At 35.7% G+C, this 14,854-nt stretch overlaps 4 protein-coding genes across 10 annotated transcripts in view; 2 read left to right on the top strand and 2 right to left on the bottom strand.

Moving 5' to 3' along the window:
• Positions 1-96: 96 nt before the first annotated feature.
• Positions 97-2,389, bottom strand: LOC114934408 (2-aminoethanethiol dioxygenase). Of its 2 annotated transcripts, none has more exons than XM_029307415.2 (3): positions 2,304-2,389; positions 1,642-2,025; positions 97-1,530 (listed from the first exon to the last, which is right to left on the bottom strand). In XM_029307415.2, exons 2-3 carry the CDS (start codon positions 1,924-1,926, stop codon positions 1,126-1,128), a joined length of 690 nt encoding a protein of 229 aa, XP_029163248.1. In that variant the 5' UTR covers positions 1,927-2,025; positions 2,304-2,389; the 3' UTR covers positions 97-1,125. The 2 variants fall into 2 exon arrangements, with proteins under 2 accessions (XP_029163248.1, XP_029163900.1); XM_029308067.2 differs by lacking the exon at positions 2,304-2,389 and adding an exon at positions 2,187-2,297.
• Positions 2,390-3,156: 767 nt separating this feature from the next.
• Positions 3,157-11,502, top strand: LOC114941971 ((E3-independent) E2 ubiquitin-conjugating enzyme). Of its 3 annotated transcripts, none has more exons than XM_029317309.2 (9): positions 3,157-3,722; positions 3,912-4,085; positions 4,167-4,325; positions 4,387-5,046; positions 5,136-5,346; positions 5,605-5,788; positions 5,964-7,975; positions 8,225-8,626; positions 9,816-11,502. In XM_029317309.2, exons 1-8 carry the CDS (start codon positions 3,492-3,494, stop codon positions 8,617-8,619), a joined length of 4,026 nt encoding a protein of 1,341 aa, XP_029173142.1. In that variant the 5' UTR covers positions 3,157-3,491; the 3' UTR covers positions 8,620-8,626; positions 9,816-11,502. The 3 variants fall into 3 exon arrangements, with proteins under 3 accessions (XP_029173142.1, XP_029173055.1, XP_085340634.1); XM_029317222.2 differs by having other exon boundaries at positions 8,940-11,502; XM_085484508.1 differs by having other exon boundaries at positions 8,225-11,502.
• A 296-nt stretch (positions 11,503-11,798) lies between these two features.
• On the top strand, positions 11,799-13,208 carry hoka (membrane protein hoka). Its single transcript, XM_085484541.1, has 3 exons — positions 11,799-11,957; positions 12,273-12,356; positions 12,441-13,208. The coding sequence occupies exons 1-3, from the start codon at positions 11,915-11,917 to the stop codon at positions 12,599-12,601; spliced, it is 288 nt and encodes a 95-aa protein (XP_085340667.1). The 5' UTR covers positions 11,799-11,914; the 3' UTR covers positions 12,602-13,208.
• Positions 13,209-14,174: 966 nt separating this feature from the next.
• The window catches only part of PMCA (plasma membrane calcium-transporting ATPase 3), a 96,944-nt gene continuing 96,264 nt past the window's right edge, over positions 14,175-14,854 (bottom strand). For 2 of the 4 annotated variants that reach the window (XM_085484521.1, XM_085484522.1), the window contains one exon: positions 14,175-14,459. In XM_085484521.1, coding sequence (XP_085340647.1) covers positions 14,397-14,459 — 63 coding nt within the window. In that variant the 3' untranslated portion in view covers positions 14,175-14,396. The remainder of the gene's footprint in view (positions 14,460-14,854) is intronic. The other 2 variants (XR_014925096.1, XM_085484524.1) reach the window with 2 other exon arrangements.

Raw genomic sequence — 14,854 nt, 5'->3', positions numbered from 1 at the left:
TTTTACATGTTGTATAAATACATTTATTGAATAGATTTTCCTATAATGTGCAAAGATAGATGTTCAACTAATTAAGTACAATTTTTCTAGCAAATACTTAACATAAGATAATGCTATATATATTTTAAGTACCTTAGTTTTTCAAAATAAGGGATATCTAGAAAGGTATAATATAAATATTTTTTCCACTCATGAAACTGCCCTTTTAAATCTTAAAAACAACATTGTATTGAAGATAACCCACATATACACATTCTGTTTATAACTAATTATTTATGATATTTCTAATATACAAATAATTTATTAATATTTAAATCATAATATTGCTTTATATGTTCTACATATTTAACGTTATAACACTCGGTTTTTTTTGTGACTTTTCTTTGTATTTGTATGTTGTCAAAATGAGAGATATCATCTTTTTCTAAATTTATGAATAGAAACTTAATTTACAATTTACTTTTGTTCATCAATGATCAATGTTTGAAAATTCAAAACCCAAAGATATAAAAAAGTATTTAAAATATTTAAAAAGTCAACTTTTAAAAAGTATACTTTTTGTTAAAGTATATGAAAAATGTTTATGTATAATGCTGCGTATTAAGAAAATAAATAACAGCTAAATATATGTATGTATATAGACGATTGTTAAATTATCTATGCTTGGATTAAAATTTTTATCTTAGCCACAATAGAAGCAATTATTTTAATGATATAATTGAATGTCCATATACTAAACTCTGTTATCCATAAACTTATCTATTTGTTGTTATTCAAGTTGATGAATGCTTAATCTTTTTATTTGCTCTTGTCACTATGTATGTACATATTCACATTTATCTACTCTAATGTGACATTCGAGCAAAAAAAAAAACACGTCACACAAGAATACACAATGATATTTTCAATCTGAATATGTGATATCGGAATAAAAAAGTCAGGACTACAGAGAAAGTTTACAATAAGGACATTGTTTGGTCCCGACAAGCTCACCGATATTACTGTATGATATCGATTATCATACATCAACAAAATTTAAGTCTTTGATGCATTTATATATACTTTCTTATATACACTGTAAATTATTGACAAATGCAAAATTTTTTAAATGGAAAATGAAGAAAATTATTTGTTATAATAATCTTTCAATGAAGGTCCAATATATTTTAGAGAAGAAGAATAAAAGTCTGGAGGACTTTCTATGATGGACAACTGTACCTCTTCAACATCTGCTGATTCTGTACACAAATTAAAATTAACAACCTTGAAAAATGTACACGGTCTTGGTCCTTTACCGAACTCGTCGACATCGTACGGCGGACTGAGTATATCTAAGAAAGCTGCGGGGCCCTCTATACATGAGATTTCATGCAGATTTTTCTCTGATGGTGTGAGAATACAAGCGGGCGAATTACTGTGAAGAGACATTGAACGATGCTTGACTGCTGCAATCTCCTCATTCAACTTAATTACATGATCACTCTTCGTCCTCAAACTATAGCTGTTTAATTCCACTGCACCACTGATTACCTGTTACGTAAGTGATACATATATTATTATAATTTATGAACATATATCAAGTATTGTATACAACACGTTTATTTACAATGTGTCATTGTGCATCGTTGAAATGTATTTTACCTTTAACAAGCCATGCATTCCAGGATGATCATGCATAGGCATCATGACTCCGTGTTTCAGTATGAAAATCGCGATTGTTATATCCTTGTTTTCAAATACATCCATCACGCACATAGGCGCCGGTTGTCTGCTGACATAATCGAGAATGTTTTTATCGAGTCTCACATCCTCGGCAGTGATTTTGTTCATCAGACTCCACAGTTTGTCTAGGCTCTTCTGACAGAGCCGGCTCTCGCCGAACGTTTTCATCGCCTGCTTCGCCAAAATTTCAATCGCCGATGTCATAATTATATACTTTAGTGTGTCACTCGCTTTTCGAATCTTATATCCACCCAAAATATTATCGACGAGTAATTACACAGATTTTTGTGGTCGGATATGTACCTGAAAAAATACATCGCAATTTAATACTCGACGAGATCTCACAATCATAACCTCAAATACGTGCAAAATAAGAAAGATTCGTTCGATGAGAAAATCAAAATGAAAAAAAAAAAACTTAATTGGAGAGATCACTTTGAGAAAACGGAGCAATATTACGTTACCATGTAATAACGTTCGCGCGTGGAAGATACAAAATGACATCCAAGTACGTACAGATTCGCGTGACAGAACGGACAATATATTTAAAGCGCAAATCAATCGTGCGAGTACATGCTTACATTATATATTTTCTTCCTCATCCATCATCTTATCGTGTTTTGCTCGACGATGTCAAGGAGCGCGAGCGCGCGCTTTTAGGGTGACATTTCACTTGACGTTTCTGACAGATGTCACGTGACGCGTCACGTGGCTTCGTCGCGAAGCGATTGGCCGCTCATTATGTTCGAAAAATTCCCTATTCGACTGCAGCTAATCGCCGATCGACTCGAAACAAAATTATCGGACACGTGAGAATGCCGCCTTAAGGGGGAGGGATCCTCTAATAAGGGATGCTGCAGGATGCGGATTGGTCGTCCGCCATTAATGGGATATTTCCGCTTTGAGTATATTTTAGTAAAGATCATTTGTGTATTTTTGTTAAAGTGTAAGTATTTTATAAAAATACCGAATATGATTTTATATTTATATTTTTATACATATCTATTTTTATATAATCATTTAATACTGAAATGAAAATATATGTGGTAGAGCGAGTAATCTCAACTATAAATCATCAAATTAACTAATATTAATAAATATTAATTTATTTAGAAAATGCGATATTATATGAAGCTTTGAATTGTTCTAATTCAAGTCAAAATTGTTATCATTTGTGATTATATTTTACATACAAATTTTGTTTTTATTAAATAAAATTATTTAAATAAAATTATATAAATAACAAGTAAAATATTAATTAATTAATTAATTCAGTGAAAATGAAATAACTAATGCATTTAAAAAAATAATATAAATAAAAATATTATTTTACGTTATATTGCTCTTAAAAGAGTACAATACAATAATAAAAATAAAAATTCTGATTTCTCAATGAAATGGCGCGTAAAAAATGAAAGCTATCCCACTTCCGCTGTCCCATTAATGGCGTCTTCGTCCCATCCCTCGCTACTAGAGGATCCCTAAGCCAAGGGGGGGCCTCGCTGCGCAATCTTGACGGAATATTTAAAAGCTCCGTCCAGTCTGCTGTCAACGTCGTCGGCTCAACCCGGCGGCGCTCGGCATCCTTCGACTCTGTCGGCTATGCTCGGCCACCTCGGGTAGCTACAGCGGAGCAGCAGGACTCGTCCATCACCGTCCGGTCCGGTCTCGCCGAAGGGAGCGGTGAGCTAGACTTAGGGGAGTGGAGGGTCAGTGAAGCATAGTCGAACGCCAGGCCAGACCAGGCCAGGTCGGGCCAGGCAGGGAAGATGGCTGCCGCGGCGAACGTCGCGCCGGAGAATCAGTACTTCTACGAGGATGTCGTCTATCGCGTGGACAAACGGGGCAACGTCGTCTTCGGCATCGTCATGGAGAACGACGACCAGGACATGTCCGAGGAGAGCTCCGACAGCGAGGAGAGCCTGCCGAAGCGGAAGAAGGGCGAGATACGCATGATCTGGCATCCGTCCGGTGTCGAGGAGTTGGTCAACTGTAAGAAGGTAATTGCGATTACAATTCATTACGATTTATTCCGTCGAGAAGGATCGATTGAGATTCTTTTGTATCCCGGCGTTTTGCAGCTTTCATGCTACTTAGCTTATTGGCAGTGTGAAATATCTTTCGCTGCGGCACTGGATTGCGATTAAAGGATGAGATGTTTTGAGGTTTTGACGACGTTTCACTTCCAGGTTCACCTGGCTGATAGGACCCTCATGCCTGGAGACGTAGTACGTAGGATGATCAGGGGTAAAGATACACAGAGAGGTTACTGCAGAGATATTGAACTGACTGCGTGCGTGCAAGTTATTGGTACCAAACAGGTGCTTACAAATATCAAGAGCGAAGACCTAATTCCATTGCAGGTACATGGATATGATATCTTTGCAGTGAGATATAACTGACATATTTAGTTGTATACTGAAACAATAAGCTGTCGTTTGTAGGAATTTGCAACGGATATGGCAGTCTGTATGGATTCTTGGGTTGGTGGCATTAGAATGACACATTTTAAATTATGGTTGGTAACACCGGACGGATCGCATTGTGTCATAAACGAGATGGATTCCTGTGTGTTGGGACAACTAGAAGAGACTCGAGATAACGTAATATAACTAATTATTCATGTAAATTCTATAGATGTGAATAACAAACATTCTCTTTTAGGACAATGATTTTCCGCATTCTACCGAATTCTACCCTGGTCAAAGCCTGTGGGGCCCTGTTCATTGTCTGGAGGATGCGCAGTGGATTCAGTGCACTAAGGAAATGAAGGCAAAGAGAAAATTGAAACCGCAAAAGATAACGAAAGTAATTGTGGAGAAAGTGGAGACCGACTGGGTCGGCGTGCACTGGCAGTGTCGAGCATATTCGAAGGACGGTGCCTGGTCCGATCAAGCACAACCAAAATTCGTGGTCGAGGGTGAAGATCTGAAGAAGTTGAAACTGCTCAATGTGTTCGAGCCTTCGACGGTGCAGGTCGGCGATCGCAATTTTTACATTATTAAGGGAAACGAAAACGTTATCACCCGCGAGCAGTGGCGAAAACAGCAGAGGGATATCTACCAAGTTCCTAAGCAGAGTCCGAAGAAGACGCGTCTGAATATTATGGTGACGAAGCTGCCGGATGACAAAAAAAAGGAGCAGAGAAAGGATAAAACGTTCGATCAACGATCGGTAGAAGAGGGCAGTCAAAGTAATGGCGTTCACTCGCAGGATGTTGTGAGTAATAACACTTTGATGCCGCCGCCTCAAAATCAGCACCCCGAAAGTTCGGACGAGTGGGATACCGAAGATACCACGGGCTCGCAAAGTGATACCGCTTCGGTAATTCATTTGTTTTTTTTTCTCTCTTTGTTTTTCTTCAATTCTAAGAAAGTGAGATCTAAGAAAGAAATGATTGATGCGCTCCATAGGTCTCTAGCGGCTGCTCCAGCATGTCGTCAATGGGAAAGAAAAAGAAGGGTCCTGCATTGATGACGAAAGTGCTGAAGAAAAAGAAGTTGCGAAAAGCAAAAAAGAAAGTACCACCTGTTCCGTTAATTCCTGGGACAAAGATAGTTGTAGAAACTTTGTCCACTAATACAAAAGCTAATGTTGTGTGGCAAGATGGTTCAGTAGAATTTGGTATTAATATTATGATTAATATTTATTAGTTGTATCATAAATTATATTTATTCGAAATATGTAATAATGAGTTTTCTCATAACTATCATAATTTTTTGTTGAATTTATTGATATATTATTAAAGAGAATAGATAATTTCAATTCATTATATATACATATACAATAATTAAAACTTTATTTTTTAAAATTATGTATATATATATATTTTTTTTTGTTTTTTCATGCCATATGGTATTAAATGCTATATATTTTTTTTAGGCATACCATCAACACAATTATACCCAATTCATCATCTGGATGATAAGGAATTTTTCCCAGGTGACTTTGTCGTAGACCAAAAAGAGGAATCTAGAATGTATGGTGTTGTACAAAGTGTCGATCATCAAGGCCGTACTGCCAAGATAAAGTGGTTTCGGACATATACTTCTAGTCAAAATCCAGAGTGAGTATAAATAAAAAAGAACTTGCTTCCAATGACTTTTTGTTTCTTCAAAACTTTCCATCATCTTTGAATTTCTAGAGAATTTTGTTATATCATTTGAAACCCTGATAATAATTACAAATATAAATCAAAGGAAATGGTGAAACTCAATTTGTTCGATCATCTTCTTACTTAGGCCGATCTTTCTCGAGGAACGCGAAGTGAGCGTTTACGATTTGAAGGATCATCCGGATTTCCAGTACAGACCGGGAACCCTAGTGATTCGAATAGCGAATTTCGAGGGCGAGGACGCTGGATGCACCGCCGGTCAAGTGTTGGACAATTACCCGGAGGGACGAGTGAAAGTATGGTGGGTCGACGGTCATGTTAGTATGTGCTGGCCGCAAGATCTGTACAAGGTCGGGGAATACGACAGTGACGAAGGGGAACTGTGGGATGATGTTTCATCCGATTCATCATGGGAAACGGAACTGGAGGATTGCTTTATCGCCGATAATGATGGTACTGAGCAGACAGAATTGGAGAACATAAAACCAAAGTTAGCGGCACACATCGAGAAGGCCAGAATCGCAATGTCGAGATTGGAAGAGATCTTCACGCAAAACCCATCGTTGCAGACAACAGAAGTGATGAGGAAACTTCTAGAGGTCTACAAAGACTGTCGTTATATGGACAAATTGATGGGCACCTCGTTCTTTCACGAATGCCACTTCCAAGGACTCCTCGAGCGGGTGAGAGAACGCGGTAGAGCGAATGTCGCGCAACGCATGGCCGATCAAGTGACGAGACTCTTCACACCTAAAACGGAATATCCGGAAGAATCGCTGGATAATTTAAAGAATTCGAAAAATGGCGATGAGCAATGTGCAATTAGTGTATCGGAGAAGGAGCAAGTCTCTACAATCATTAATAGATCGGAAATTGACAATACTACTAGTATCGAGAACAATACCAAAAAGCAGGAGGACGAGGAGCCGGTTAATCAATTATTCATACGTCCCAATCCCGAGGATTCTGGATTGTATTCGGCTGAGAACTCGAAGAAGGAGTCGGGTTCCAGCGAGTCCAGCGGGGAATTCCTCATGAGCGAGGACGTTAACAACGTCCCGGAATGCTCATCCACGACGAATGTCGCGAGCCTGCCCGACAAGGCAGAGACAACTAACAGGGTGAAAAAAGTGCCGACAAGCCTTGCAACTTCTCAGAACGTCGGAACGTGTGCGTCACACGTGTGCGTCAAGTTGTGTAATCTGATCAAAGCGCAGCTCGTGTTGGCGCACGCCGAAGTGTCTAGGAGGTTCGGTCTAGGCAAGATGTCGTTGTCGGACGCGGAGAAGACTTCCCCGCGGAAGAAACAGAAGGGCGAGGAAGAAGAGGAACGCGTGGAGACGATGGCGGATCCGTCCGAGTGTTCCGTCGAAATACCACCGCCGGTTTACACCGAGGGCGAAGGCTTCTCTATAGAGGAGACCGCGCCCGATAGTCACAAATTCAAGCTGACCATGTTCCAGCCCACCGATCCAACCAACTTCTTCAGGACTGTCTCCAAAGAATTGAAGTTGCTGAAGAGCTCGCTTCCGCCGGGTGTATGGGTGAAAGGATTCGAGGACCGTATAGATCTGTATTCCGTAATGTTCCGCGGGCCCGAGAAAACGCCCTACGAGGACGGCCTCTTCCTCTTCGACTTCCAATTGTCGGCTGACTATCCAGCCGCGCCACCTCTCTGCCATTACATTTCCTACTGCAGCGATCGGTTGAATCCGAATCTGTACGAAGATGGGAAGGTGTGCGTGAGTCTGCTAGGGACCTGGTCCGGTCGCGGTACGGAAGTATGGACGAGTTCGTCGACCCTGTTGCAAGTGATCGTTTCGATACAGGGTCTGATCCTCGTGAGCGAGCCGTACTTTAACGAGGCGGGCTTCGAGAAGCAGAAGGGTTCGCAGCAGGGACGCGAAAACTCGAGGATGTATAACGAAATGGTGGTACTGAAGCTGGTGCAGGCGCAAACCAAGTTGCTGCTACATCCACCGCCTGTATTCAAGGACATTATCATCGCGCATTTCAAGAAACATGCCGAGAAACTGCTGCAGAGACTCGAACTGTGGATGGAAATATCCGAGCAGCACAACAATCAACATCCGCTCTCTCCTGTCACTCCAACTACGTTTAAAGAAATCGCTGATATCGGTATATAATACATTTTTTCTTACCTAAATAACGAATATTTTATATATAATATTTTTATATTTTGTATATATATTTTATATATAAAATTACATACAATATATAAAATATATATTATATATAATAAAATATATATGTATATATATATATATATATATATATATATAATAAATTTATATCTAACAAATATTAATATAATTATGTATAATAAATATTTTAAGATATAATAGTTATTCCTTTTTTTTTTTACAGACGAGAAAGTATTGCCTGAATTCCCGCTGATCCCGGCATCGCGCGGTTTCTGCATAACCCTCTGCAAGACTTTGGCAATATTTAAGGGAGTGCTCATTAAAGAGAATATAATCCAAAGGCCGAGTGAATGGCAAAATAATGAAAACATCATGGAGTTAAGGAACAATACTACGAATAATCAGTGCCAAGAAATGTCAAACAAATCGGTTAACAGTAAAATTACAGAATGTAATCAGAGCAGTAGCGGCATGAGCAATACGCAGGAAAGTAACAAAAAACTGGCGTTAAATGGCAATCAATCTACTAAAGAAGTGACGTCATCTTCCGCAACGAATAGCTTTGCGGCGGCGCCGAGCGAAACGAAAAAAGGTCTCTTGAGCCAAAACACCAGCTAGCCACAAGGTAAAAGTAAACATAAATCGAAGCGCTTAGCCCGTTTAAATTATTATACGATTGTTCGGTAATATATATATTTTAATATATATATATATATAATATATATATATATATATATATATATATATGTATTTAATATATATATATGTATGTATTTAATATATATATATATATATATATATATATATATATATATATATATTTCAGTAATTTATCGTATACGGAATTTCAAATCACACAAACGTATGCTGACACGCAACATATACATGCGATATAATCTATCGATAATCTTTATTAATGACGCGATAATTTTTAATAGAAATATCGTGGCTTTACCGTGTTGCTCCACAACTAAGGACAATTATTCTAAGAGTAACTATGAATAGAGAGGGAAAAAAGAGAGAGCATAAACGCGGTGATTATAACGAACAAAAGAACGTATTCTTTTGCACAATACACACAAACACATACACATACAAACACACATACACACACAAACACACACACACATACAAACACAGAGATACATATACACAAAAACTTAATATATTGTCAAGACAAATTGTAAAATTATCGCGTTAATTCGACATCGAAACAAAAAGGAAAAAAAGAAGACCTATATAAAGCTCCTCTTGCATTTAGTTCCATACTTTTAAGTATAAAAGATATTGCGTTGCCTGTGACAAATATGAAAAGTTAGCTAAAATCTTGATGAGGTAATAAAAACATATATATATATATATATAATATAAAATATAGCGCAGAAAGAGAAGGAGAGATAAGCAGAATTTGCCATTCTGTGAAACAATGTGGAGAAGAAAATATGGCGAGAGATAAAGACCAGTAGCAATATGCCGAACTAATGAGGAGAAAAGAAACGTTGCAATCTTAAAAGATAATAATAGCGTGTTAATTCTGCGTAGCACATTTTCATGACTGCACTTTCAGTAATGTGTGATGTATTGTCGAAATTGTAAATCGATTATTCCCGTCGAAACATATGTACATATATACATACATATGTATATTAATATACGTATATGTATGCATGTATATATGTATATTTTTTGGAATTACTATGCCATCCAAGTAAATTGTTGGACATTTATAAGAAAGGTACTCGCGATCAATCGTTCTTACGAAGAATCTCAGTGGATTTCTACCACGAACTTTTATCTCAGAAATTTTATTCCAGGCAGCTGATCGAAAACGAAGCTTAGCCAGACCGCTCAGAGGCTCGAGATTCGCTTGTTTGCAAAAAATTGGAATTACGCTCTCTATCGAGCCGCAAGAATCTTTCTTATGACGGCTCAACATTGTACCACGAATATTCTCAAGCGAGAAACTATGAGGAGTGACTTTAATCGCAAAAACGTGTAGAGGGAAAATAGCTTAGGAGAAAAAAAACAAATCCAAATCTAGATGAAATCTTTACGACGACTATGTCTAGTGTATATGGATTTTCTTAGCACATAGCCTGTAAAGCATAGAAATTTAGAAAGAAATGCATTATCCTTACGATCAATCTTTTGTCGAGATTTTCGTCGAAGGTAGATCTTCCTCTTTTCATTCCTATACTTTTTTTGAGAGATATATATATTGCGGAAGAGGACTCTGATTAGAACGTGTTTACTCTCGAGTATTGTTCCAATGGATATTAATTATCGTTATTGTTTAGTTCGATCGATAATTAAAGTGCATCGTAAGACGGTGTATATACAGTATTATTATTCGTTTATTCCGTTTAATGATTCTTACGTATTATTTAAGATCAGGGAGTTGTTGTTTTCTGTGTATAAAGTTATGTTTATACCGATGCACATTTAAGATAACAAAAAGAATGACAAAAAAGAGATTTTCAGAGATCAGTCTAACAATTAAGAGTCACGTAAGTTAGTAAGATGCTGCGGAGTGGTATTTAAATATTCGTCAGTAGTTGTTTTCCTCTTTGTTACCCTTCTCTCATGATCCTCTTCAGATACGGAAGAAAAGTATATATATACATATATATATCGAGGTCATCATTCAATCTAGCAAAGTGCCCGTATATGTATTTCTTGTACGTCGATCGATTTCTTTCTCTCGTTTGGCGAAGGATAAGGAGACTCTTAGAAATTTACGGTGCTAAAACGAATGAGTTTGCGAGAAAAGACGGCAGAGGTGTCTTGGGATTAGAGAGATCCTCGTTAAGGAGTGTAAATGAGTATGTTAATAGAGGCGAAGAAAAAATAGGCGAAAAGCCGCCGAAATGTTTGGGATGCCTTGTATATGTGCCAGCTATATTTACATTTGATTACAATTAAATATTCGTGTGTGAGTCACGTATTTGAAAATTTGTTTCACGCATTGCGAAAGGGAAACCAAAAGGGAGAAAAGAAAGGAAAAGTCACCGGAATGTGCGATGATTCGCTATAATTACGAGCGTAAAATGTGAGCGTAAAAAAAATGAGAAAAGAAAAGAAAAAGAAAATCAGAAAGAAAAAAATAGTTCTAGTCTAACACGATGAAGTTGATGTACGACTATTTAGATTATTTAACGTTTTATTTATAATTTTTATGTTTAATTTTGTTCGAGACTGTTCTTCCCCCGCCTTCGTTTTCTCATTCATTGTCTCTTAAGCTCCTCTTCGTATATATATTAGGAAATTATATTTAAGATTGTTATATTTTATTATTTAAGATTCGAGAATCGTCGTTTTTATTATACTCTGTAAAGTTTTGTTTAAGTTTAAAGGCATTTCATCGAGATCGTTTCCTCTCATTTGCCTCTTCGTTTTTATTGTACCATCGATCAATTTGAAATTGCAGATTCGTAGTAATTTGCTAAAGATGTAAGTTCAGTTTCCTTAATTCGGGTCAATAAAAAGTCATTATAGAATCAACGGATGTGAAAAAGTGCCATATCTTTTATCGAAACTCGCATCCTTTATGAATCCTTAATCCTGTCACTTCGGAGGCACTTATGTTGATATAATTATTTATAAAAAATTATTTGCAAATATATATGTCAGTGTGTTAATAATAGCTGACTTTGAAAGATACGTAATTCTCAGAATGTGAACATTGTTCTACATTCATGCAACATCGAGATCATAGAAATCGTGATAATGTGTGCACGAACAAAAATGTATTTCACTATCTCGAAATAGATAAGCCGTCGTACACTCAGTTATCCGTATCTCTTATCTAAGGTGTGATTCAGTACGCCTTACTTAGACCTGCGGTATAGTTAACTGCGAAAACGAAGCTTGTGTTTCTTTTTTTTCCAGTGTGCATCAATATTTTTCGGGAAAAATGTATTCGAAAAAGTTTATGTGCTACTTAGCTATCGCTTTACGTAAGTAAAAAAGAAAAACAAGAAATAATTTTAATCTTAATGTGCATGTGAAAGAAACGGCGATAAATTATTTTTAATCAGTAGTAAAAGCAATCACTCTTTGTGTCATTGATTGATTGAAAATAAGATGAAAATTTTCTCAAAAGAGAAATGATTATATAGTTGAACAATAATCAATTTTTAAACACGATGTTCAGTTATTATTTTCGCATACATTTATTAATCAGTTCTACATGTGTGATATAGCATGTAAGTTACAATAGATCCCATAAAAAATGAACTGCAAATCTTTCTTTCCTGAACAACATCAAACAGTTCTGATGGGCATATTCATGGAAGAGGTCGAAGCGAGGCGCAAAATTTTGAGGGGTCGAAAGACAATAACCAGGCGTTACTACAGTAAGTAAAAATATTGATGAAGTAAATAATGTGTAAAAGATACGAGAATCGAGATCTAAATATTCGTTAAATTATTTTTTTCAGGGGGTACAGCTATACCTGCTTGGGCCATAGTGGTTTTGACAGGCTTCGGCATGTTACTGCTCGGTGCTGGACTTTATGCGATATTGCAAAAATTCGTGGTCGACGTCGCCGACACCGGAGAGAGCAACTCCTATCAACCCGCGTTGCAAATCGAAAGTTGAATTAATTTTCGACAACGTCAAAGATAAACTTCTTACTCTCTTACTTCACATTACAAATTATGTAACGTAGAATTTTATAAATGTTTTTTCTTTTTGTAGAAAGTGTATTTTTACTTTATTATATTTCTGAGATAATTATATTCTGATTATTTTGTTAGAATTTTCTTATGCGATATACATACATATATAAAAATGTTTGAAATATTACACAATTGTTCATGTTGAGCCACATTGCGTATCAGCGTTTTCAGAATTTTAATTACTTATATGCAACTATTTATTGTTTTATTGTTTATTATTTACAATTAATAATATTGTTCATTGCAAAGTACATTTAAAAATTTTATATATATACATATTTTTTAATTATATATATATATATATACATATATATGTATTTATATATATGTATATATAATTATTAAACAATATGAAATAGAAAAGTTTGCTTAGAAATCTCTCTGATGATTTATCGGCATTCAAATACAATGTGATTATTAAACTTTCCCATGAAAAACGCTGTTGCGTTTTTTGACAGTTAATGGCACTTGAATCCAACAATGAGTACCTGTAACAGAGTAAAAAGATAAATAATATGCAAAAACAATTGCATTGATATTAAATATCTTACCACATCCGGATACACCGACACCTTTGATGAGTCCTGTACTTCCAAGAAATATTCTTAAGAGAGAAATTGTCCTAAAAGACCTTGATAGTATATATATATATATATATATATAGCTCTCGATGAGAAATTAATATTTTTCTTTTATCATAAAAATTGATTCTACATCTTGAAAATTGTTAATCACCTAGCAATTTACTGGAGCAATATGCTTTTATCGATATAAAATTATGGAATCAGAAGACGCATTATTAGCACAAGCGAAGAACCGAGAACACGTCGAGGAAGAAAATATCTACAAAATCGTATAATCCAAAGTGTACGAAGATCGCATCAGTTATATAAATACAATACTTGCCTCGAGGGACTTGGCTAGTCTTCCTTCAAGCAATATTTTGTCATGTTCGACAATAACAATAGTGGTAGAAGCTGTAGAACATTTTGGTAAGTGTTATTAGACGACTGAACTACTTGAAAGTTCCTTGACCTTGACCTATTGTCCTTTCAGATCCTTCAATATGATAGAAATCTGGTTGACGTCGTGATGAAATTCCAGAGATAATTGCAGCAACGTTTGAATGGTGATGAATAACGGATATTCAGAGATATCTAGAGCGATTCTTATGATTGTGTCAAATTTGGTATTACGAATAGTCAAGGTATGTTAATCCTTAAAAGTATATTTGTGATATGCATTGAATATATTAATATTAGCATTAAATTATATTTTTTTCCTCTGTTATTTTAATAGCATATTTATATATTTATTTCAACAATTTTATTTATTTATTTAAAATATATATATATTATATCTATTTTAAAAAACTACATGAGCAAGTTTTCTATAAATATATGCGTAAGATATAGATTTCTTAATATGTATTTCTCTACAAAAAGATATGGCACTATTAACATCTTTTTTTTTTCTTTTATACTTTTATGGTCTTAAATATAAATATATATTTTTATTGTAATCGTTAACAACACAGATTTAATTAACTATTAACATTAACATTTAATTAATAGAAGTTTAATTAATAGAAGTTAAATTAATACTGAATATAATTTGATACTGAAAAATAATATTTTCCTCCCTTGATAGATTGATGACGACTTCGTGATAAATCCAACGTTGAAAAAGGAACTCGTGCAGTGCGACTAGTCTCGTTACGTCCAAGCAGCAAAGTGACGTCGTTGATCAAGCTGGGATATTAGCCCGCTGCCTAATACCTTGAGATATTGAAGGTGATACAAATTTAAATATATTTTTCTTTTTATATGTATGATAAAAGGCGAATACAATCAATCCTTGCATTGTTTATTCTCTGCTTTCCTATTGTTTATCACTTCTCTTGCGCTGCTTTCATTCATCATTCTTTGATGATGATGACATGCATTAGGAAGCGAATTTCCTTACTTTACATGCTCCAAGCGATAGGAATGCGAAAAAATAAATTATACAAGGATTCGATTGTTAAAATAGAATGTGCTTTTGAATCTAATTTCTTTACTTTTGACAGAAAAAAGGCTCTCAGTCTCTCAAGTTCTTAAGAAAAGATTGAAGAAAGAAAATAAGCCCCTATGCGAGTTCCTCAGATAATACGTGTGTGCTAGTGTCGTAAATT

This window comes from Nylanderia fulva, unplaced genomic scaffold (genome assembly GCF_048542155.1).
Source record: "Nylanderia fulva isolate GAGA-0341 unplaced genomic scaffold, ASM4854215v1 Scaffold3, whole genome shotgun sequence".
Lineage (NCBI taxonomy): Eukaryota > Metazoa > Arthropoda > Insecta > Hymenoptera > Formicidae > Nylanderia > Nylanderia fulva.
This window is presented reverse-complemented; position numbering and strand designations above follow the sequence as displayed.

What these genes read in the sequence shown, in the direction of transcription:
- LOC114941971 (XM_029317309.2), top strand. Translation starts at nt 3,492, where the DNA reads ATGGCTGCCGCGGCGAACGTCGCGCCGGAGAATCAGTACTTCTACGAG. An exon ending in CGCAAAGTGATACCGCTTCG is followed by an intron (nt 5,047 to 5,135) that starts GTAATTCATTTG and finishes TGCGCTCCATAG; the next exon opens with GTCTCTAGCGGCTGCTCCAG. An exon ending in ACTTCTAGTCAAAATCCAGA is followed by an intron (nt 5,789 to 5,963) that starts GTGAGTATAAAT and finishes CTTCTTACTTAG; the next exon opens with GCCGATCTTTCTCGAGGAAC.
- hoka (XM_085484541.1), top strand. Translation starts at nt 11,915, where the DNA reads ATGTATTCGAAAAAGTTTATGTGCTACTTAGCTATCGCTTTAC. An exon ending in CTACTTAGCTATCGCTTTAC is followed by an intron (nt 11,958 to 12,272) that starts GTAAGTAAAAAA and finishes AACATCAAACAG; the next exon opens with TTCTGATGGGCATATTCATG. An exon ending in AATAACCAGGCGTTACTACA is followed by an intron (nt 12,357 to 12,440) that starts GTAAGTAAAAAT and finishes TATTTTTTTCAG; the next exon opens with GGGGTACAGCTATACCTGCT.
- LOC114934408 (XM_029307415.2), bottom strand. Translation starts at nt 1,926, where the DNA reads ATGACATCGGCGATTGAAATTTTGGCGAAGCAGGCGATGAAAACGTTC. An exon ending in GAATGCATGGCTTGTTAAAG is followed by an intron (nt 1,531 to 1,641) that starts GTAAAATACATT and finishes CTTACGTAACAG; the next exon opens with GTAATCAGTGGTGCAGTGGA.